Source organism: Rana temporaria, chromosome 3 (genome assembly GCF_905171775.1).
Source record: "Rana temporaria chromosome 3, aRanTem1.1, whole genome shotgun sequence".
Taxonomy (NCBI): domain Eukaryota; kingdom Metazoa; phylum Chordata; class Amphibia; order Anura; family Ranidae; genus Rana; species Rana temporaria.
The window spans coordinates 427,936,030-427,959,170 of record NC_053491.1 but is presented as its reverse complement, the minus strand read 5'-3'; the positions used below and the strand labels follow the sequence as shown (position 1 = coordinate 427,959,170).

Sequence of the window (23,141 nt, the reverse complement as noted above, 5' to 3'; positions counted from 1 at the left end):
CAGCAGATAAAAATTTCTTAGCATGCTAAGAAATCTATCCGCTGGAATCGGCTCCAGCGGATCGATCCGGTGGTCTGTACAGACTCACTGGATCGATCCGTCCGAACCCATCCCTCGCATGCGTCGTAATGATTTGACGCATGCGTGGAATTGCTTATATGACAGCGTTGCGCACGTCGCCGCGTCATCATCGCGGCGACGGCGCGACACGTCACCGCGGTGTAAATTCGGCGCGGATTTCGATCCGATGGTGAGTACAATCCAGCGGATCGAAATCCTCAGAGGATTTATCCGCGGAAACGGTCCGGTGGACCGTATCCGCGGATAAATCCTCTCGTGTGTACCCGGCATTAGACATTGAAGCACTGAGATTTAGCATTAGCCTATAATGCATAAAGTCCTAGATATAGTATGGATAGTTACCAAATGTTGTCAGAACAAATGTTTGTTTTTCCTGGTTTGATGTGCCCTGTAATTGTATATTTCAGAGCTGCTGGTCTTCCCTACTCCCACCCATACTCCTGAAGTTCACGTATGGGACGTGTCAAGCTTCTCCCTTGTAGAAGGATGTATTTTGAGGACAAAAGGAGAGGAGCAGGTAATTTTTTTTTTCTTGAGACACCTAATGTTTTAATAAAATAAGGATCACATCTGTAACGCTACCCCCCGCAGGAGCTGCTTGAATATTGTTGGTTCTTTACTGTGCTTCTTCAACCCCAAGAACAGACTCAATCCCACTGGCACACCTAGCAGTAGTGTTGTGTAGATACTACAGTAAAAGACACAGATTATAGTGAAATCAGAAAGTAACTTTTACTGTGCGCATGCTTAACCTCTTTCCGCCCGCCCACCGTTAAAGGACGACGCGGCTCTCGTTCTGGGACGACATCACAGCCGCTCTAGGACATGTTGCTAGGACACCGCATGACTCCGATCTCTGTAAAGAGCTACGGCTGCGGCTCTTTAACCATGTGATCGGCTGTGTCTCGTCACAGCCGATCACATGTAAACATGGAGATTCCGGTAATCATCGCTCATCACCTCACACTGAGAGTGCGTGGCAAAGAGAGCCAATCAGTGGCATCTCCTTAGAGGGGACATCCAGACAAGTAATCAGGGCACTGATCATCAGTGCCCTGATTACAATACAGCGCCACCAATGTTAGCAATCAGTACCCACCATTGCTAGCAATCAGTGGCCACAAGTGCCACCAATCAGTGCCCAATGGTGATACCTATCCCTGCTGTCTATCAGTGCCCACCAGGTCTGCCAATCAGTGCCCACCAGTGCTACCTATTAGTGCACACCAGTGCCACTCATCAGTGCCGCCTATCAGTGCTCATTAGTGCCACATATCCGTGCCACCTATCAGTGCCCATAAGTGCGGCATATTAGTGCCTCCTCATCAGTGTCACCTAATCAGTGCCCATAAGTGCCGCCTCATAAGTGCCCTTCAGTGCAGCCTATTAGTGCCCATCAGTGCCACCTCATCAGCGCATATCAGTGAGAGATTACTTACAATATTTATTAAATTTACTGACAGAAACTAAAGCCTTATACACAAGATCGGACTTCCATTTGACTTTTCCGTGGATTTTGGTCCGAAGGGGCGCTGGCCGTGAACTTGGTATGCATACACACGGCAGAACTTTTTCAGCCAACATTCACCAAATCACTTGGTTTTTCAGCTCTTTAACGCCACTCTTTTGGGCAACTTCTGCTATTGTTGTCTAATGTTTAGCATTAGTTCTGAGCATGCGTGTTTGTACTTTGGACATGTGTACACACGATCTGATTATCCTCCATCTGACATTTGTTGTTGAAAAGTTTGAGAGCATTCACAGCGAACATTTGTCCGTTGAAAAACCAACAACAATTGTCCAATGCAGCATACAGACGGTCGGTTTGTCCAGTAAAACGGGTCCATCGGACCGTTGTTGTCGAAAAGTCCGATCGTGTGTATGGGCCTTATCTTTGTCTGTCAGTCCTCTTCCTTCTTCACCCTAGCACCACAGTCCCAGCAGGGCTGCTTAACCTCAATACCCGACCCAGTGCACTGAATCAACCCCCAGTGTGGATACACTTGTAAGTGACTAGTGTCCTGGACACAGAGCGCTTAAAATCTTGAGTTACTTTATGGTGGTATACAAAGTAAGTATCTGATAGGCTGAAACTAAACCTTAAAGGGGAGTTCCACCCACAATTTCACTTTTTAAATATAAATACCCCTGTAATACACAAGCTTAATGTATTCTAGTAAAGTTAGTCTGTAAACTAAGGTCCGTTTTGTTAGGTTGTTAGAGCATTGAGTTAGTTTATAATCTAGAAATAGACCGTGGCCATCTTAAGTGTGGGCATCATGAAGCCAGACTGTATGACTTCCTGGATTTCAGCCTTGCAGATCTCGCACATGCTCAGTGCTGCACAAGCGATGTAATAGGTTTCAGTCAGGTTTCCATAGCAACGGGAGTGTCAGAGGAAGTTGCCGCCCCTTCTCTATGCAAATAGGCTATTTGCAAGGACTACTGGGATACATGATGCCTATCCCAGAAACCCTTGCGAATAGCCTTGTGACCTAATAGCCTAGGCTAATAAGGAGGAGGAAGTAATGAAGGACTACAAAATAAAGGTATTTACAAGCAACAAAATAAATAAAAATTGTCCATTCTGAACACTATGAGATTAGGGCATGCAGCACAGACAAACATAAAAAAATGGGTGGAACTCCACTTTAAGAACTAAGCCCATTAGGGGACAATCATTCAAACTGTATTTTCGCCATGAAGTTTTTGGCCTGACGATCTGTTAGTAATTGTCGTACATACACTGCACATGGTATCGTGTGCTAGAAAAGGATAGACAGAAAGGGGGGAAAGAGGAGAGGAAACCAGAAAAAAAAAGAAGAAAAAGAACAATAATAAAGCGTTGGGGGGGGGGGGGGTGAGTATTAAAGCGGTAACGTTCGCTGTCATCCAATTTCAATCGTACAAAAAGAGTCGAGGACCTAATCCCGCGAGAGGCCATACAGACTACACATAAACATTAGGCTTTCCGCATTGTGTCTTCATATTCCTGGGAGTAACGAAAGACGAACCAAGGCTGCCATGTATTTTGGAAGGCCTCGACTCTGCCATTTTATGTTAGGATTATTATTATCTTTATTTATTAGCAGGTGAATGTGGCCCTCCATGCATTTACATACATTGAATCTGGCCCTTTAGGCCCCGTACACACGACCGGATCTATCCGCTGGGATTGATCCGCGCATCAGTTCCAGCGGACAAATCCGGTCGTCTGTACGGCCTAGCGGATATTTATCCACAGAGATTCATCCGGCCGGTCCATTTCAAGCGGATAGAAATTTCTTAGCATGCTAAGAAATCTATCCGCTTGAATCGGGACCAGCGGATTGATCCGGTGGTCTGTACAGACTCACCGGATCAATCTGTCCGCTCCCCTCCCTCGCATGCGTTGCAATGATTCGACGCATGCGTACCTTCCAGCGGCGCGACACGTCACCGCGGAGGAATTCCGCACGGATTTTGATCCGATGGTGTGTACACGCCATCGGATCCAAATCCGGAGGAGGAATCTCCGCTGGAAACGGAAACCAAGATTTGAACTATATATGGGCAGGCTGAATGTACCAAGTTAATCGATCAATCAACTTAGGAACAACCAGCCTGTCGGATTTTACAAAAGATTACTGCTAGTGGCTGGTCTAACCGCTAGTAGTATTCACTGTCTTCTCCCAGTGGGGGATGCCCCCCCCCCCCCCTGGAGAATACAATGGCTTGGTGGGAGAGATTGCCCTGTCAACACTGTCTGTGTTGATGGGGGAATTATGTGAATTTCTTTCCTGCAACCCGTGGTTGCAGGAAACAATTTTGCTCTGTGTATGGCCGGCCTAAGCCTGGGGTCAGAGCAGCTGTGCTGCAAGAAGAAATCAGAAAGGGGAAGTTTGGAAGTGATGATGGAAACCCCTGTGTGGGAAACCCTGGTGTAAAGGATGTTTCTTGTCCGACGATAGTGGGCCAAGCAAGCCCTGATCTGAAAATTTGGTGATTGTTCTCAATGCTCAACTCTGGAGACTAAGGCCCAGATTCACAACGGAGATACGACGGCGTATCTCCAGATACGCCGTTGTATCTCTGTGTTGCGCCGTCGTATCTATGCGACTGATTCTTAGAATCAGTTACGCATAGTTATCCATTAGATCCGACAGGCGTAAGTCTCTTACGCCGTCGGATCTAAACTGCATTTTTTTTTTTTGCCCGCTAGGTGGCGCTTCCGTCGAATTCCGCGTCGAGTATGCAAATTAGCTAGATACGCGAATTCCCGAACGTACGCGCGGCCGACGCCTTAGGCTTTTCCCGGCGTAAAGTTGCCCCTGGTTCTATGAGGCGCAGCCAATGTTAAGTATGGCCGTCGTTCCCGCGTCGAAATTTGAAAAAGTTATGTTGTTTGTGTAAGTCGTCCGTGAATGGGGCTGGACGGCATTTACGTTCATGTCGAAACCAATGACGTCCTTGCGACCTCATTTAGAGCAATGCACACTGGGATATTTTACGGACGGCGCATGCGCAGTTCATCGGCGTGGGGACGTGCTTAATTTAAATGATACACGCCCCCTCCCCGCCGAATTTGAATTCCGCCGGGTGATTTACGCTACGCCGCCACAACGGGGCAAGTGCTTTGAGAATACAGCACTTGCCCGTGTAAGTTGCGGAGGCGTAACGTAAATCAGATACGTTACGCCCACACAAAATTGCGCGGCTGTACGTGAATCTGCCCCTAATCTTATTGCCTGTAATTGCTAGCATTGTTTTAACTGTACTTTTGAAATTTTGCCAACACATAAATAAGAAAGTTGCATGACAGATATTGGATAAATGCAGTTTAACCTGTTTGATGGTGAAAACCCCTTTAATTCTGTCTACCCCCCCAGGATGCATTTCGAACCCGGAGTCGTGCTGGCAGTTGCGTGTCCAATAATGAAGCAGTGCTTGCAGACAGAGCAGAGGCAGGTAAGAGGTTGGAATCTTCCGTAATGTGAAGACTTGTAAGTTTCAGATTTACTATGTTCAGGAAGTGGGGCATAGACGCGACTTACAAGTTACTATTTCTGTGGCCAGAAAGCAAGTACATAAACAGTGGTCTGGCCAATTAGGAGTTAACACAGTAAAGTGGAGTCAATCCACCACTTCCTTCCTGCAGGACGTGGCCAATGTGAAAAGTCTTTCATCAGCACTACCGATACCTGTCTAGAGTTACTAAGAGTTGTTCTTCAGAAACGTACTCACATATGACAACATAGGGGAGACAATTTTCAGTCACATATCATACACTGTAGTTATACCATAGTTAGAATCTTCTAGGGGGGGGGGGGTCAACCTTTGTGATTCATAGGAGGAGCTGCACAAACTGTTGGCGCTATAGAAATTGTGTACTGTATAACAATAATTAGGCAGCATACATAGTGTGCTGTGGAAAATTGTGGGTATCACAAAATTGTTTTAACAGTAGGAGGAGTATAAAACTTAAGTGGTTGTAAAGGTAAACGTTTTTTTCACCTGAATGAATTCTCTGCATTAGGTAAAAACCAGCCGCGGCCCGTCCATAGAGGGCACACAGATGCCGTCTACCCTATCCATGTGTCTGGCCCACTAATCTACATATCAGAGCGCCGTACCATGGGTGTTTTTTTGAAGCACCTGATTAGAGCCAGAAGCTATAGGTTTCAAAAAAGGGTGACCTCGGAGCGCAGCGCATTGCGCTCCAAGCCCACCCAGTTGTGTGATGATAGCGAATACATTTTCGCTATTTTCTCACTAAAATTCCTCCCCGCCAATCGGGTGGCAGGTAGTCCTATTGGATGTCTAGCGCTTTGGCGGAAGAGAAGACACCCGATGGAGAAAGCATGAAGAACAGACACCGGAGCCGCCGCTGCCCGCACTCCAGGAGAGGACATCACAGTCCCGCCACATGAGTGAGTAAGTGCCGAACTGCCCACGGGGGGGTTGTCAGTGCCGCATCACACAGCAGGGGTGCTGTCAGTGCTGTGCCGCACCGCCTGGAGGAGGGGTGTTTGTCCCCCCCAAAAGAAGAGCACCACCGGCTGCCAAAACTTTTTATAGTGCCTCCTCCCCTCCCCTAAATATTCACCTGAGCTGAATCTCAAACTAGCGATTAGCACAGCTCTTCCCCCCTCTCCCCTGTCTCATAGGCTTGGAGCAGAGAGAGCCATTGGCTTCAGTTGCTGTCAGTCAAAAGCTATGAGCAAGAATAGGGGGCAGGGCCAAGTCCTGCTGTCTGAGTCAATAGACGCAGACAGCAAGGCTCAGGATCGAGCATGCACGAGTGCCCTCATAGGAAGTGGCTTCCCGGGGGAGCACTCAGGGGTGGCGTAGAGTGGTGAGGCAGGCGGGTCTATCGCCTTTAGCGCAAAATGTAAAGGGACGCTGTCCAGAGTGTGGGCTGTCTAGCGTGGGGCAAGAAACCCCTTTTTGTCGCAGAGAGTCCAAGTTTGGTGGTGACAGCAATCAGCCGCGTCCTTGGGGTGCGGATGACCAGGCATCCATCTCAACAAGGCAGTGATCATTGAAGGGCCGAGAGGAGATAGCCCTGAGAGCTCAGGTCTCGGAATAAGAGCTCCACTGCCTCCTCCTTTACCTCGCCACCTGACTCCACCCCTTGAAGAGGCAAGAAGCAGCAAGCACAGCATCTCCTGCGTTTCCAGAGCATGGACTACTCCAACTTCCTCTCAGCTCTAACATGAGGCCCAGGGGACAGGCTGACTAGGGGACCAGAAGACAAACGGGAGGCGCAGGCTGCTGCAGGAGCCGCTGGAAAGATTAAAGCAGGTGAAGAAGGAGACAGACTGGCATGGAAGGTACCGTACTCGTCAAAACATACACAGACCCATCTGCAGACAGAGACTGGGACAATGGGACAGAGAAGGGACTGCAGATAGGGACAGGGCAAGGGATCTCTCTCATCTGGCCCTCACTCCCCCCTCTCTCTCTCAGCCCCCTTCCCTCTTTCAGCCCTCCTTTCTCTCTCTCTTACCCCACTTTCTCTCTCTCTCTCTCTCAGCCCCCTCCCTCTATCAGCCCCCTCTCTTTAACACTCTCAGCCCCCCTCCCTCTCTCAACCCCCTCTCTCTCAGCCCTCCCTCTCTCAGCCCCCCTCTCTCTCACCTCAATGTCTCTCTTAGCCCCCCTCTCTCTCTCTCTCTCTCTCTCTCTCTCTCTCTCATCCCCTCTCTCTCTCCCTAGCCCCCTTTCTCACCCCTACTGTCTTCCTCAACCTGGAAGATGGGGTAAACAGTTCAATCCCTGTATTTGCAGAGGATACTAAACTAAGCAGGGCAATAACTTCTCCGCAGGATGTGGAAACCTTTCAAAAAGATCTGAACAAATTATTGAGGTGGGCAACTACATGGCAAATAAGGTTCAATGTAGAAAAATGTAAAATAATGCATTTGGGTGTCAAAAATATCACCGCTGTGCTGGATTCAGTGCTTATGCACTGCACCTGTCCCCTGCCTATAAAGGCATTCACAGTTCATAGAAACGGGGTTCTATTATTGTCGGCCGTAGCCGGCTTGGCTACCAAGCTACAGGTACCATCTGTCCCTAAAGCTGAAGAGCATGCCATGCTGGATCCCTACTACTCTAGCTAAATGGGAAACCATTCCTTGCCTGGATCTGCGCTGTCAACCTCACAAGAGTTGCTGCGGACACCGCAAGATATCCCCCACCAGGAGACCCTCCATAGAAGAATCCCTAAACTACAGATCTCCATTGCTGCTAAACTACAACAAGACTGATCCTCTGCAAACGGATAAGTAGCCATTGTTTCACTTGTAGTGCCTTTAGAATCATCTACTACATATATTGAGGCATATTCTCGTAGAATGGCGTAACTTAGGGCGGGCGCAGCGTATCTCATTTACGTTACGCCGCCGCAAGTTTTTCAGGCAAGTGCTTTATTCACAAAGAACTTGCCTGTAAAGTTGCGGCGGCGTAGCGTAAATCACCCGGCGCAAGCCCGCCTAATTCAAATTAGGCGGGTAGGGGGCGTGTAGCATTTAAATTAAGCAAGTTCCCGCGCCGAACGTACTGCGCATGCGCCGTCCGTAAAATATCCCAGGGTGCATTGCTCCAAATGACGTCGCAAGGACGTCATTGGTTTCGACGTGAACGTAAATGGCCTCCAGCCCCGTTCACGGACAACTTATGCAAACGAAAATTTATAAATTTCGACGCGGGAACGACGGCCATACTTAACATTGGTTGCGCCTCATATACCCAGGGGCAACTTTACGCTGGGAAAAGACTAACGTAAACGTCGTAACTTTACTGCGTCGGCCGCGCGTACGTTCGGGAATTCGCATATCTAGCTAATTTGCATACTTGACGGGGAAAACGATGGAGGCGACACCTAGCGGACAAAAAAAAAATTGCATTTAAGATCCGACGGCGTAAGAGCCTTACGCCTGTCGGATATAATGGATATCTATGCGTAACTGATTCTAAGAATCAGTCGCATAGATACAACGGCCCAGATTAGGACTTACGATGGCGTACATGGCGTTGTGCTGTCGTAAGCCCTTTGAGAATCTGGGCCATTGCTTCTAATCAGTTGCTGTATTGAACTCTGGCTTACTAAGTACTAGCATACTGCTTGAGATTGTCTGTTGTGTTCTCGGCTACTTGTTGTGGAGCATCTTAAAGGGACATACACTCTCAAATTACCTGAGCTATAATTGTCTCTCTTACGTAACTACCAGTTGTCTGCACCTTGCTTAATTACTATGTGCTTGACATAAGTTGTTACTTGTTTATCGGCCCATGCCCTAAGTTACTGAACATGTTCGCCTTAACTTTTCTATGCTAGGGATTGAAGGTATTTAATACCTCCTCCCTTAGTGGCCTAATGCATTTCTTTATGTTAGTGATATGATGTAGAGAACCCTCAAACTCCTGTTCTCTGATTGGTGTGACGCCTGGGGTACGATACTGATAATCACTTGCATACAGAAGTGCATTGGAATCTTCACGTGAATTGTAATCTTTTAACGCTAGGGGTTGGACGCATGTTGCGATACCTCCACCCATAGAGGCTCAACACATTCATATATATGAGAGAGATGATGTAGTGACCCCCCAAACTCCTGTTCTCTGATTGGAGTGACGCCTGGGGCCTAGTACTGAAATCTCACATAGAGACGTGCATTGAAATCCTTGCTAACCGCAGTTGTGATTCACACCTGTTCACCAGTAGTTTGTGACACATACATATGAGTTGTAGAATAAATCTGCTATTCTTTTTAATCACAGATCCAAACGTTGATGGAAATGCAGAACTTGATTCAAAGAATCAGTTTAATAATGTGAAGGTAATGTTTAAAAATATATCTATACTAAATATATTACTTGATATCATTCATTAGAAAATAAATTGTATCTATGTTCATCAAGCCAGCAAAAGCCACGTCTACATTGTATGATGGATATTAGGATTCAGAGAAGGGTACTTGAAGCTCTATGGTATAAGAATTACGTGCACTCAGGTCTTTTATTGGTAGTTATTTAAAAAATATATCAGCAACAATTATGTGAACTAAAAAGCCAAATACATTTAAAAAAAAAAATTTGGACACATCTTTTGGAAGCCAACATTTTTGATTAGATGTTGGGTCTGTGTCAGGTGATAAGCAAATACACAAAAATTCACTCTATCAGTGAGCTGGTGCAGTAGACCTGATATATTAGTAAACTGGTAAAAATTGGTCCAAAGACACCCATACAGGTATACTCAGGAGAAGGGTGCCATCTTCCCCAACATTAACCTGTTTCTACTGAATCATGTTTTACTGATTTAGTAGAAACAGGTTTATATAAAGCAGGACATTAGATGGTGATCAGAAGGTCCAACAAGTAAACACTTTTTATATATATATATATATATATATATATATATATATATATATATATATATATATATATATAAAGCAATTATAGCGAAGACGAAAGATTGCAATCTATGCAAATATGCATAGACTGGATAGCCAATATTTTGGATTGCAAGCTCTCATGACCAGAGTCCTCCTAACCCAGTAAATGTATTGTCACCCTTCATTTTGTAAAGCAAAAACTGTTGTCACTATCTGAATCCTGTATAACAATAGTCAGGGGGCATCTACAAAAGCTTCAAATAGCCCACCAACATACAAAATATTACATAGTTTCTGAAAACCTGGCCATCACACCTACATTATATGGTCAAAAGTATATGGTCACCACTCCATATGAGTGAGTTTGCGTGATTTCAGTAAAGGGTAGCACACAAAGACATTTTAGACAATTGTGCACCTCCAACCTTGTGGTAACAGTTTAAAAAAGGCCATTTTCTTCCAACTCCATAAAGACATGGTTTGAAGAGTTCAGTGTAATGAAAGTCAAGTGGCCCACACACACTGACACTAGGGTTAGTGTCACCTGGTGTGGTAAAACATGGTGTCACTTCCCCTCCACCAACTATAGTCCCCCCAGTACAGACCCGCATTCCCTCAGTCCAGACCTCCCCTCTCCACTTAGTATAGACCCCCGTCCCTCAGTCCAGATCCCCCCTCCACTTAGTATAGACCCTTGTCCCTCAGTCCAGATCCCCCCTCCACTAAGTACAGACCCCTGTCCCTCAGTCCAGATCCCCCTCCACTAAGTACAGACCCCCTGTCCCTCAGTCCAGATCCCCCCCTCCACTAAGTATAGACCCCCGTCCCTCAGTCCAGATCCCCCCTCCCTCAGTACACACACCCCTCACCACTTGTGCTTGTAAGGAGGTGGGGGGGGTCAGATATGTGCTGGGGAGTGCTTTGGGAAGTGAGAGGGCTTATGCTCTTGTGGGAGGTTGGATTTAAAATTCTAACACAGGTCCTTTCTTATCCCAAAGTGTCCCCCAGCACATATCATGCAGGGTCTTAACCCCCCCCCCCCCCAGTTCAATGCAGGTGTCCCTCCTCCAGTAATAGTTCTGGTGGCCCCACCACCTCCACACACAGCCGGGCTCAGCTCCAATCTGTCACCAGGCTCCGATACACCATGCTGTACATTATATACACTGGTCTCTGACAGTCTAACAAAAATCTGGCAAAATAGGTGAGTAAGAAAGAGCTGAAAGAACATTTTGCAAATAATTTGATTCATTGGCAACAGGTCAGTAACATGATTGGATATTGGATATAAAAAGAGCATCTTAGCGAGTCAGGCCTCTCGGCGAGCCAAATTTCTCCATTGCCGTCGAGGAAAAAGAAGACATGCTCTCTTTTTGGCTCGATGAGATCCTCGACAGTTTCCTCGTTGAAAAGTGTACACACGACCGGTTTCCTCGGCAAAAAAAATAAAACAGCAAGTTTCTTGCTGGTTTTTGCAGAGAAACTCTGTTGTGTGTACGAGGCTTCAGAGTGTTTCAGAAGTAGATAGGCAAAGGTTCACCAATCTGGGAAAAGCTATGTTTAAAAATGATCAAACAATTTCATAATATAATTGCAGACTTTAAATATATCATCATCTACAGTATTTAATCTCATCAAAAGATTCTGAGAATCTGGAGAAAGCTCTGTGTGCAAGGGACAAGGCCTGTAATTTTTTGGACACCACTGCATTAAAAACAGGCATGATTCCGTGATGGACATTACCGCATGGGTTCAGGATTACTTCCAGAAATTGCTGTCCAAAATATGCAAGGTAAAGCTCTATCTTGCAAAGAAACAGCCATATCTGAACATAATCCAGAAATGTTGAACATCTTCTTTGGGCCAAAGCTCATTTAAAATGATTTATGCAAACTGGAAAACTGTTCTGTGGTCAGATGAATAGAAGTGTGGCAATTATTTTTAGCAGCCATGGGTACAACATCCTCTAGACTAGAGCGTAGAAAGACCTTCTAGCTTGTTATTGGCACTCAGTTCAAAAGCCTAATCTCTGATGGTATAGGGGTGCATTCGTGTGTATGGAATTGGCAACTTCAAAGCTGAAAGATATATACAGGTTTTATAGCAGCATATGTTCCCATCCAAACAACATATTTTTCAGTGAAGCCCTTGCATATTTCTGCAAGACAATGCAAAACCACATACTGCATCTATGACAACAGCATGGCTTTATAGTAGAAGAGTCCAGGTGTTTAACTGGCCTGCCTGCAGTCCAGACCTTTCACCAATTGAAAACATCTGGTGCATCTTTAAACGAAAGATAAAACAATAAAGACCCAGGACTGTTGAGCAGTTAGAATTCCATAACAGGCAAGAATGGGACAACATTCCTCTCCCAAAACTCCAGCAACCGGACTCCTCAGTTCCCCGACATTTACAGAGTGTTGTTAAAAGAAGAAGGGACGCTACACCGTGGTAAAAGGGACCTGTCCCAACTTTTTGGGAGATGTGTTGGTGCCATCAATTTAAAAAATGACCTTATTTTTTTCTTAAAATGGTACCATTTCTCATTTTAAACATTTGATATGTTTTCTATTTTCTGTTGTGAATAAAATATGAGTTTATGTGGAGATGGAGAGTTTATGTATATTTTACACAGTGCCCCAAAGTTTTCGGAAATGGGGTTGTATAAGCTCCTCATAAGCAAGCACTGATGAGTCAGAACATCTTGAACTATTGCTGCATATTAGGCCTCGTACACACGACCGAGTTTCTCGGCAAAAAACAGAAAGAAACTTGCTGGGAGATATTTTTTTGCCAAGGAAACCGGTCGTGTGTACATTTTCGTCGAGGAAACTGTCGAGAAACTCGACGAGCCAAAAATAAAGCATGTTCTCTATTTCCTTGACGGGAATGGAGAAAATTGGCTTGTCGAGTTTCTCGACGGCTTCACAAGGAACTCGACGAGCAAAACAATGTGTTTCGCCCATCGAGTTTCTCGGTCGTGTGTACGAGGCCTCAGGATTCTGGTCTGACTAAATACCCAACAGCATTGTCTCTCATTTAGAAGGACTATGTCTTGTGCAGCCTCAGTTGTCCCTCTTTTTGGTCTGATGTGTAAATTTCTATACAAAATTTACCATTTTACTGCCAAAAGTGTTACACCATTCTAAACTTTTAATCCAACCTCTATATCACTGCATTTGTTAGGGAAGATAAGGGTAAAAAAAGCACTTGTTTGGGTCAGCTAATCAATTTCTGCATATTAGATCTTTGCGATCCATATAACCAGGACCATGGCAATGGTCATGGTCTTTGCCTACATACTTTGCGCTAAACGATTTCCCTCTTTATCATTCGAGAAGGTTGGGAGGTATGCCCAACAGCAGTCCTTTCTCTTACACATTGTCTTGTGTAATGTTAGTAATATCTTACTTTTTCACTCTAATTTGAAAGGGTTTGATTTTGAAAAGGAAAAAGAAGAACAAGAAAAAAAGTTCTTCACCACTTCAACCAGATGAGAGGTAATCAGTAAACATTATAACACTATTTCTCTATTTATATTTGTATTTCTAAGGGGGAACTTACCAACAACAGAGGCATATTATTGTTGATTAATATTTATTGTGGGGCAATAGAAGATCCCTAATAAGGCTAATTGAATGGTATAACTTGAGTTTTTACGCTGAAGCGATACTTCCTGAGATCCCGCCAAGTGTTTTAGGCCCCTTTCACACGTGCTGACCATTTAGATCCGCCTGTCAGTTTTTTCAGGCGGATCTGAACGGGCTCTCCATGTACCTCTATGGAGCGTCGGATGTCAGCGGTGACATGTCCGCTGACCCCCAATCAGCCCCGATCTGATCCTTTCCGCTAAAATGTGATGGATGCAAACCCTATTTTGCATCCATCTGGTGGATCGGATCGGATGAAAACGAACAGACGGTTCGTTTTCATCTGATCCCCCATAGAGGAGAGCAGAGATCTGACTGGTCTGTCTCTGCACAGTGTGCAGAGACAGACCTGTCATCTGCCGGCTCAGCAGGGATCAATGGAGCGATCTCCGCTGAGCAAGCGGATGACCAAAAACGGATCCTCCCGGGATCCGCATGTGTGAAAGGGGCCTTACAGAGCCTCAGGAAGTGAGGTATTTGGAACCTACAAATGAGGTCATGATATAACTGTTGGGATCCCCCCTGCTACTGTCATCTAGGATCTTGAAGTCACCTGATGTGACTAAAACAAAAGATGTATATATTATAAGGGTAGGGTGGGAAAGCCAGAGTTATACTGTGATATAAGCAGGGCTTTTTTTCTGGGGGAACTTGGGGGAACTCAGTTCCACCACCTCTGGCTCAGACCCTTTGGCGCCTGCTAACCACAATCACTTGTAAACACAGAAGTCTGGTTTCTGTGTTTACAGGTGACAGCTCTGCACTCTGTGTGTAACCCCCTGAACTCTACACTCTGTATGTAATGCAATCCTGGTATTTAATGCCCCTTTAAGACCCTTCTACTGTTTGTGAAATTTGAATGGGGTCGTGGTTGAGTTCCTGCACCTATTTTTTGAGAAAAAAAGCTCTGGATATAAGTGTTTTTTAATGTCAACACATCGAGGATCTGTAAATAGGCCCCCTTATATATTTGTACATGTTGATTATATCTCCCCTTAATCTCCTCTTCTCAAGAGTGAATAAATTCAGTTCCTCTAATCTTTCCTCATCAATCGAGCAGATATATTATATGCACAGGACAGCTTTGTTACTTTATGTATGTAGTATTTTTTTCCCACTGTTTCTTTGCTGTACAGAATGATTGTTCATGTAGTTAATGTGAAGTAGAAGCTTTGCTTGTCTGTCTCCTACCTACCTGATGTCTGTTTACCTGCACTGTCTCTATTGTAAGGGCCTCAGGGCATTACTTTGTCAAGGGGCCCATGATGCTATTAAGACAGCCCTGCTGCAGGGACATGGGGGGAGAGGTTAGAGGAAAAAGATTTAAAATAAGAGAACAGCCTAAAATAAAAAACTTGGTTTTTGTTTGCACATAATTGGAGGATTAAAGTCAGCACAGCTTCATTTATTTCAGTAAGGGAAAAGTCACTTTGCAAAGAGAAGATTTATTTTGAAAAGTGAACATGCTCTACTTATTTATTAAATCACTCCCATTATGTCCCAGTTATGGTAGAATAAACCCCAGCCAAAGAGAGTGAATTGTGCCATATGGCAGGAAATTGTGTAGTTCGCAAAATAAAGTGAGGAGATGATAATAAATTCTCTTTTGTTTAATCCAGGAGTTTGCATGGGTCCCATGAATCACTGGGTTGTGTGGAAATTCTTGACCTGAATAACGAGAAAGATGTGATTATACGAGCTCTACATAGCAGTATTCTGGGGGAGCAATTCTGCTTTGAGGTGAATATAACAAGTTCTAATTTTAGGGCTGTTTTTCTTTTATCTTGTAATACAACAAAATAAGTTGAAATTGTGACAGCCAACCAGAAATGTAAAGAACATTCAAAGACTCTTGTGTGGCAGTCTAAACAAATCTCAAATTCATTTACTATGTTATGCACATGCCCCATACACTAAAACAAAAGTGCCTTATACTTTCCTTGGTTCAGCCAAATTGTCCTTAATTTGTGCCTCACATGCTTCTCCTCCCAGACACTACAGCCAAAAGTGTGAGGATCCTACCAGTACAGTCAGTTCTGCCAGTCTAAAAATAACTGAATGGGGCTACATATGGCCAGCTGCTGATTTAAAGGTCACAAGTTGGCAATGCTGATAGCCACGACCCCGAAACATCTCCTCATCCCACTTTTGTGCAAGAATGCACAGCCTACATAAAGGACAATGCTGCTCTCACTCCTGGAGCAGTGCAGCAGCATTGTCCCCACATCCCCACATAAGCTGCATGAGGTGGACTTCACTGGCTGGATCAACAGGTATATGCAGGACTTTTCAATAAGACTAAAAGAAAGCTGGTCATACAATGTTTTGTTCAGCCTGCAGGTTAAGAGCACAGATGGATACATTTTCTGGGGCTACTGTATTCTCACAGGTGCCACCACCGGCTGTCAATACCCAAACAGCAGCTGCATCGGGCACCGACTGAAATTTGCACAGTGTATAGCACGCTTAAGTGAAAGGTCATAGTTTTATTTTAAAGTAGGGAGATGATTAAAGGGTAATAACCACTGGCTGTTTGAAAAAGGTTATTGCTATAGTGCAATACTGGAAGTAGAAAATGCCCCAGCGTCAGCGGGAGAAAAAAAAAATGCATAGTGCCTGTAGTCAGTAAAAGGAGGATTGGTGCCCCATTATTGGTAATAGTGCAAGGAATAGTGCCTAATTGTTTATATCAGTGGGAGGAATTATGCCCCATTGCTGGTGTCAGTGGGAGGAATAGCGTCCCATCATTGGTGTCAGTGGAAGAAAAAATGCCCCATTGCTGGTGTCAGTGGGAGGAAAGGTTCCCCACTGTTGGTATCAGTGGAAGCTGTAGTGCCCGCTTGTTGGTGCCAGTGGGAGGAATTGTACCCCAAGGGCCGGATAAAGACAAGCAAAGGGAAAAATTCAGCCCGTGGGCCGCAGTTTGAAAACCACTGCTATGGTGGAACTTACACAATGGACCTTAATTATGAAAGTGTGTAAAACAAGCATTATCTGTTGCCCATACAAGCTAGGTTCATTCTTTTATTTTAAAACCTAGTTGCAGAAAAATGGCAAAAGGGGCAGGGAAAGGGGCAAGGAAGGGGAAATGGGACTTTATATGAAACAAAACACTGGGGCAGGATGAGTCAATCAATAAGGTAAACACAACATTTAATGTCTCATATAAAGTCCCAAAAATCTTTGTCTTCATACTTTAAAACCTAGACTGACATTTCAAAAGGTTACATTTAGAAACACAAACTAGTTTACTTTAAGCATCATAATAAATAAGACAATGACTAACAACCCTACATGTCTCATAGGTCATCACCTCCAAATGCAGCCGCTGTTTTGGATGTTCATCTGTTCTGGAGCGAGACCGATGGATTGAAAATCTTCGCAGAATTGTGCAACCAGATAAGGTGAGTAAGTTTGTCAGTGTTTATTTAACCATCACCCAAGTGTTTTAAATATAATTTGTCAGGTTCATAAACCCATTTATATTTTTGCTTTGCCTAGGATAATTTTGAGCGTGAAGAGTCCTCTCTCAGTCTTTGGATTCATGAAGCCAAGGGTCTTCCCAATTCAGGTCCTGGCTCCCGTGCCCTTTACTTCTGTGAGGTCCATCTTGATGGCTCTCTTTATGGCCGAACTTCAAGCAAAGCACCTGAGTCTGGCGTGTTATTCTGGGGAGAGAGCTTTAACTTAAAAGACTTGCCCTCTTTTTCAGGCCATGTTGCGCTGCATCTTCTCCGAGAAGGGAAAGAAGCCACTGGGGTGGGAACTGTAACACTGGCTTTGGAAGGAATGAGGGAAGGGGTTGAGAGATGGGTGCCTCTTGGTGGAGAGGTGACACTCAGACTACGAGGAAGGTACAGGAAGCTCTGTGTTCTTCCCCTGGTGCAGTACAAGGAATTTGCAGAGTATCTTACCTGGAAGTACCTTAAGCTAAGCCGAGCAATGGAGCCCATTCTGAGTGCACGGGAAAAAGAAGAGCTTGGAAGATCACTGGTCTACGTCCTGCAGAGTACTGGTCAGGCCAAGGTGAGATCTAAGCTTTTCTAAATTTTTAAATAAAAATATACAGTATCTATTTCCATACTTAATATGGACATGTATAGGATCATCAAACTCACTGGATGAGACTTTTTCTATTCCTGTGCACTGTTTTGCAGGAGTTCCTGGTGGACCTCGGTACAGCTGAGCTCACACGTTATGACTTCCAAGAATCATTAATATTCCGTGAAAACACTATTGTCACCAAGGCCATCGAAGAGTACATGAAAATGGTGGGACAGATGTACCTCCAGGAGACCCTTGGTGCGGAGAATGAAAGCCCTAACTAGGCTACACACGTAAAAATAAAGCAGGTCTCATAAAATGGGGAATAGAGCTCCATTTGCTAGCAGTCAGGGTCAGAATAATTTGTTAAGAAAAGAAAGAGCTCAGCTTATAGGAAGTCTTACTTCAGGTAAAATAATGACACTTTCAGCAAGTTCAACCATAAAAAAACTTGTATCTTTAATCAGGATCCTTAACCTCTAACTGATTCACAGTAAAACAAAAAATCTATTATGAAACAAGCTCCAATTTGCTTTAAGGGGGGAAAAAATATTTCCAGATTCTCAAAAGCAAACAGATTAGCCTTTTGGATCAGCCAATGATGTTTCTATCTTTTAATACATGCCTCTTTAAAAAAAATATCTTGCCAGCTTAAGAAACTGCAGACTAACATTGTGTGACTTTAAAGAAAAATTCAACTGTATTTAAGCGCCATAAACTGAAAACAGGAAGGAGGGTGTGCTTAGCTAAGCCCCTCCTCCCCTTCTCCAGGTGAAAGAAAAAAAATGCCTGACTCCTGGGATGTATGATAATGGTCATTTGACCTAGGCCAGAAACCAGGAAGCATCTGAAGAAATATAAAAAAAAAGTTTAAAATGGGTAAATCAATTATACCTTTCTACCTTCTACCTTTGCTTTGCAAAGCATTCTCTGACTGGCACCCATGCCAAGCAGCCGACCAGAATTCATCAGGCTAGCTGCTCAGCATGGAACACAAGTGGGGATCACTGTAGTTCTACTTCAGTGATTTCCAGCTTCCAGGGGCATTTGCCAGGTATGGTATTGTACATAGTTACATTGGTCCCATGTATGTACCAGTGTGCCAATGTCGATTTGTTCAAGGTATATATGCTACCTATATGAATATAAATGCTGGGGTATTCTCTTGACTAGGGCAAGCTACAGAACATCTTAAATATTACACTTGCAGGTGAATAACTACTACCAAATACAGTTCTGTAGTTATTACGCTAAGGGTTTGATTCCTTTTTAATTATAGTTACTAATCTTGTTTTGTGCAACTTTATTAATCCCAAGCCAGTAATAAAGAATCTTTAAAAATTAGGAATGATGTCTTACATTAGAAACAACATTTGGTTCAGGATTTTTAGGACGTTCTCATTATTTCTGAACCATATCAGTGTTTAAACTCCAGGCACAATTTCATTCAGTGGTGTACATATAATCGTAGCTGCTATGGGGCCCAGGGTGGGAGGAGGCAAAAAATGCATAAAATTAGTGTGCTTGTAAAGATAACATAGATCTAGTACTATGTCATTAACCCCAATCCTCTGAAGTCCCTATTTTAGAAGAACTGTCGGTCAGATGCACAGAAAGCCTTCAGGACCTGTTCCCACCAACTGTGAGAAAAACTATTACCTTTGGAGCTTTTGGTCATCCTGCCCAGATCTCTGATAATCAATCAATATAGAGATGCATTCACTTCTGTGTTTTAAATCTGCCTGAAACCTAGACATTTCCCAAATTAGACCAGGCTAACAGTGAAACAGCACCCTTGTACCAAATATCAGTTTATTTACCTGATTCACAGAAACTTTTTTTTCTCAAGGGGTTATTTAAAAAGTAATTGATACATAAAGGTTTACTTTGAGTAAAAAAATATTGATTGGCATCTGGCAAATTAATTAACTATAAAATATTCCTCTAGGTTTCTTTGTTGCTTCTTACTTTGCTTGCACTTAGAAAATGTATTACCGGTACCGTATATATTACAGATGAAAAATATGTCCTAAGATAATAAATAGGAATCTTTTTTTGTCCCCAGGCCCCTTTGTCTCTCGCATATATGCCTCAACAGACAGTCATGAAGTTGACCCCCTGCGCTGTTCCCCAGAAGAGCTAAATGAGAACAAGGAGCATCTGTGGCAAAGCTGTGAGGAGGCTGTGCAGAGTATTCTGGAGTCACAAAGGTACGTTCCACCATTGTCCCTCTCTTACTGTACAGATGGACATCATCCTAAAGAGTGTTTGAATATCCATGTGATGACCCAAGGCTGGAAAATTAGATTCAAACTTGTCCTGAAAAATGACTGAGAATGACAATTTGTATACAAAGTGCACCAAGCATCAGATACATTTTTCTGTTAGTTATGGGTTGATTGAAGTACTAGGAACCCAGCACTTACCCCATCACAGGCGGCTTCCCCCTGCTTAGCGGCGGCCTCTCGTTCTCCTGCTCTTCATCACCGGCAACTTCCCCTGCTCGGCGGCCTCCCGTTCTGCTCTCCACAGCAACGGCTTCCACCTGCTCGGCGGCCTCCCGTTCCCCTGCTCTCCATGATGACAGTGGTGGCTCCCTCCTCCTGTTAGTTATGGGTTGATTGAAGTACTAGGAACCCAGCACTTACCCCATCACAGGCGGCTTCCCCCTGCTTAGCGGCGGCCTCTCGTTCTCCTGCTCTTCATCACCGGCAACTTCCCCTGCTCGGCGGCCTCCCGTTCTGCTCTCCACAGCGACGGCTTCCACCTGCTCGGCGGCCTCCCGTTCCCCTGCTCTCCATGATGACAGTGGTGGCTCCCTCCTCCTCCTCGGTGGCCAATCGTGAGTCTTCTCTTTTTGGACAATCGTAAAAACGGGTCTCACACCCACTTTTGTTTGATCGGATTGAGGATCAGTGTTTCAACAGCAAATAGTAATTCGCTGTTGTAACACACCTGGGTGGGGTCCAGGTTGCATGATCTGAGCCCACCCTATTTTGAAGCCTATTAGAGATTCAGGCTCTAATTAGGTGCTTAAAAAAATCCCCTGCCGCTGTGCACCAGTTGCCCTGAAAGGGGCCGGACACATGAATAGGGGGTGACCGCGGTGGCCATGGATAGAATGCATGAATCTATCTATTATGCATATAGGGGGGGTGGCGTGAGAAAGGGGGCGTGGCCCAGGCGCCTCTAATGGATGGGCCACCACTTGTGACAACCCTTTCGCCAAACAGTAAGTGAGGAAAAATTCCTAACAGGGACAGCTTTTGAAGATTTCCCTTGCTTCCTGATTTGTAAAACAGTCACTGTCAGTGCTGGAAAATTTACTGACAAAGCCCCCAATGTCAATTAATGTGACACTAAACTCTGGTTTAAAAAAAGTTCTTATTGCAAAAAGGGCCTTCTATTGTACTCAGCCTTCTCCAAGGGTTTCACCGCTTTCAATGCGCATGTCAGGAGATTGTGACCGGTTCTCTATGGAGCCAGTTCACACATCTCTGCTGCGAATTACACGGGAGTTCTGTGCATCTTCTGGTCTACTTGAGGTCCAAATTCAACCAAAATTTCGGACGGAAATCGGACCTGAAACGGTGAACAGGGACACATCGGACCCCTGCTGTGAGTCGCTCCATACGGCAGTGTGAACCCAGCCTAATACCTGAGTACGTTGGAATTATTGTCCCTCTTTTCTAACATTCTCTTTCTACCTTTCTGTTATATAAACAGCTAGTAAAAAGTACTTATTCTAGCTTTCTTTTTTCTTCTAATTACAGGTCCTTTCCTCCAGAGCTCCTGGTTGTTTTCTCAAGCTGGCAGGAGAAAGTAACTATGTGGGACAGACCAGAGTTGGGTTCTCAGATGGTCAGCGCTTGCCTCTTCTTGCGGTTCCTGTGTCCTGCTATCCTCTCCCCAGGTCTATTCCACCTCTCTCCTGAACATCCCAAACCTCTTGCTGCACGTGCTTTGACCCTAGTAGCCAAAGTCCTTCAAAATCTTGCAAATTTTACAAGGTGAAAATCCAGAGTTCACAATGCATATTATTCACGTGTAAACCAGTTATGATCTAACAAATTAATGGTCAAGTTTTAAATGTAAAACTGAGCTTAAAGTAAACCATGTTTGGCATCATGTCTCACCTCATACAATTTGCGTAAGCAAACTATTTTTTTGTGAATCTGTTGCAAACTTGCTTCCCTGAGGACTTTTCTAGTAACAGCACTTCCTATTTCAGACTGACATCAGTAAGCCACTGCCTTGCAAGGAACATTAGCATAGTCAGTCTGTCGTGCCAGCTTTTTCAGTTGACCATTGAGCTGTCTAATAGGCCTATCTCCCCATTCATGGGAATTTTTAAATATAATCTCCTAGAATTTGTATGTTTTGCATGTTAGGCATCTCTGCATTATCCTTTGGTAGATATGGTATATAGATATGGTAGGTATAGAGGTAGAAAAGGAGTTTACACTCTAAGGCTAAACTATAGTTACACTTTTGATCAACCTTTCTCATTAGTAATGTGATGCCAAGCCCTGTTCTCTTCCATGAAAGTTGTAAAGTTGTAAAGGATCCAGTTGCTTTAAAAAATAACAAACATGTTATACTTACCTGCTCTATGCAAAAGTTTTGCACAGAGCAGCCCGGATCATCCTCTTCTGTGGTCTCCCACCAGCGCTCCTGGCTTCACCCCCGTTGAGTGTCCACCAAAGCAAGCCGCATCCTATGAGGGCACTCATGCAGTCTTGCTCCACAAAGCGTGCCTTACCCCAATTCCTGCTTATTCTCACTGGCTGTGATTGACAGCAGCAGGATGGCTGCCTGTGGCTCCCTGTCTCTATGCTAATAAAGAGGTAGGGAACCACTGCTCTCCTTCACAGTGCTGGCTCAAGATTGGGCTTAGGTAGGTATAAGGGGGAGCTAAGGGGGGAGCTGCATGTAGAAGGTTTTTTACCTTTGTGCATAGAATGCATTAAGGTAAAAAAAAAATTCAGCCTTTACAATCACTTTCAACTAGCAGAACTGCAATGGATAGTAGAGGCTCTGGGATCCGATAGTTCAATACGAGCAGCAGGCCAAAATAAGGGCTGGGCCTAATCTGGACTCAAAGAAAAGTCAAGACCATGTGGGAGATTTACTATCAGCTTCTAACTTCAACTTGTTCAATTAAGTTTTGGCAATAAAACCTAGAAGCTGATTGGTTTCCATGCAGTTGCACCAGATTTTGCAATCTTCGGGTTTAGTAAATAACCCCTCATGTGTACAGCCTAGGCATAGGATCCAAGCGTCTCCACAGGGATTGTGTTGAAGACAAACACAAGTGCTTACATGCAATACATGGTGGGGGAGATTCACTAATACTGGAGAGTGTAAGATCTGGTGCAGAGCTGCAAAGAAACTAATCAGCTTCCAGGTTTTATTGTTAAAGCTTAATTGAACAAGCTAAAGTTGGATGCCTTATATTGTTATGGGTGTAAAACATACATCA

General features: G+C 44.4%; 1 protein-coding gene across 1 annotated transcript in view; it reads left to right on the top strand.

The window, feature by feature from the left end:
• The window catches only part of RASAL3 (RAS protein activator like 3), an 83,599-nt gene that overhangs the window by 22,420 nt on the left and 38,038 nt on the right, over nt 1–23,141 (top strand). The window contains exons 2-11 of the mRNA XM_040346281.1: nt 489–598; nt 4,950–5,028; nt 9,346–9,404; nt 13,398–13,465; nt 15,235–15,355; nt 16,921–17,019; nt 17,117–17,641; nt 17,773–17,917; nt 19,725–19,869; nt 21,433–21,669. Of these exons, the coding sequence (XP_040202215.1) occupies nt 489–598; nt 4,950–5,028; nt 9,346–9,404; nt 13,398–13,465; nt 15,235–15,355; nt 16,921–17,019; nt 17,117–17,641; nt 17,773–17,917; nt 19,725–19,869; nt 21,433–21,669 (1,588 nt within the window). The remainder of the gene's footprint in view (nt 1–488; nt 599–4,949; nt 5,029–9,345; nt 9,405–13,397; nt 13,466–15,234; nt 15,356–16,920; nt 17,020–17,116; nt 17,642–17,772; nt 17,918–19,724; nt 19,870–21,432; nt 21,670–23,141) is intronic.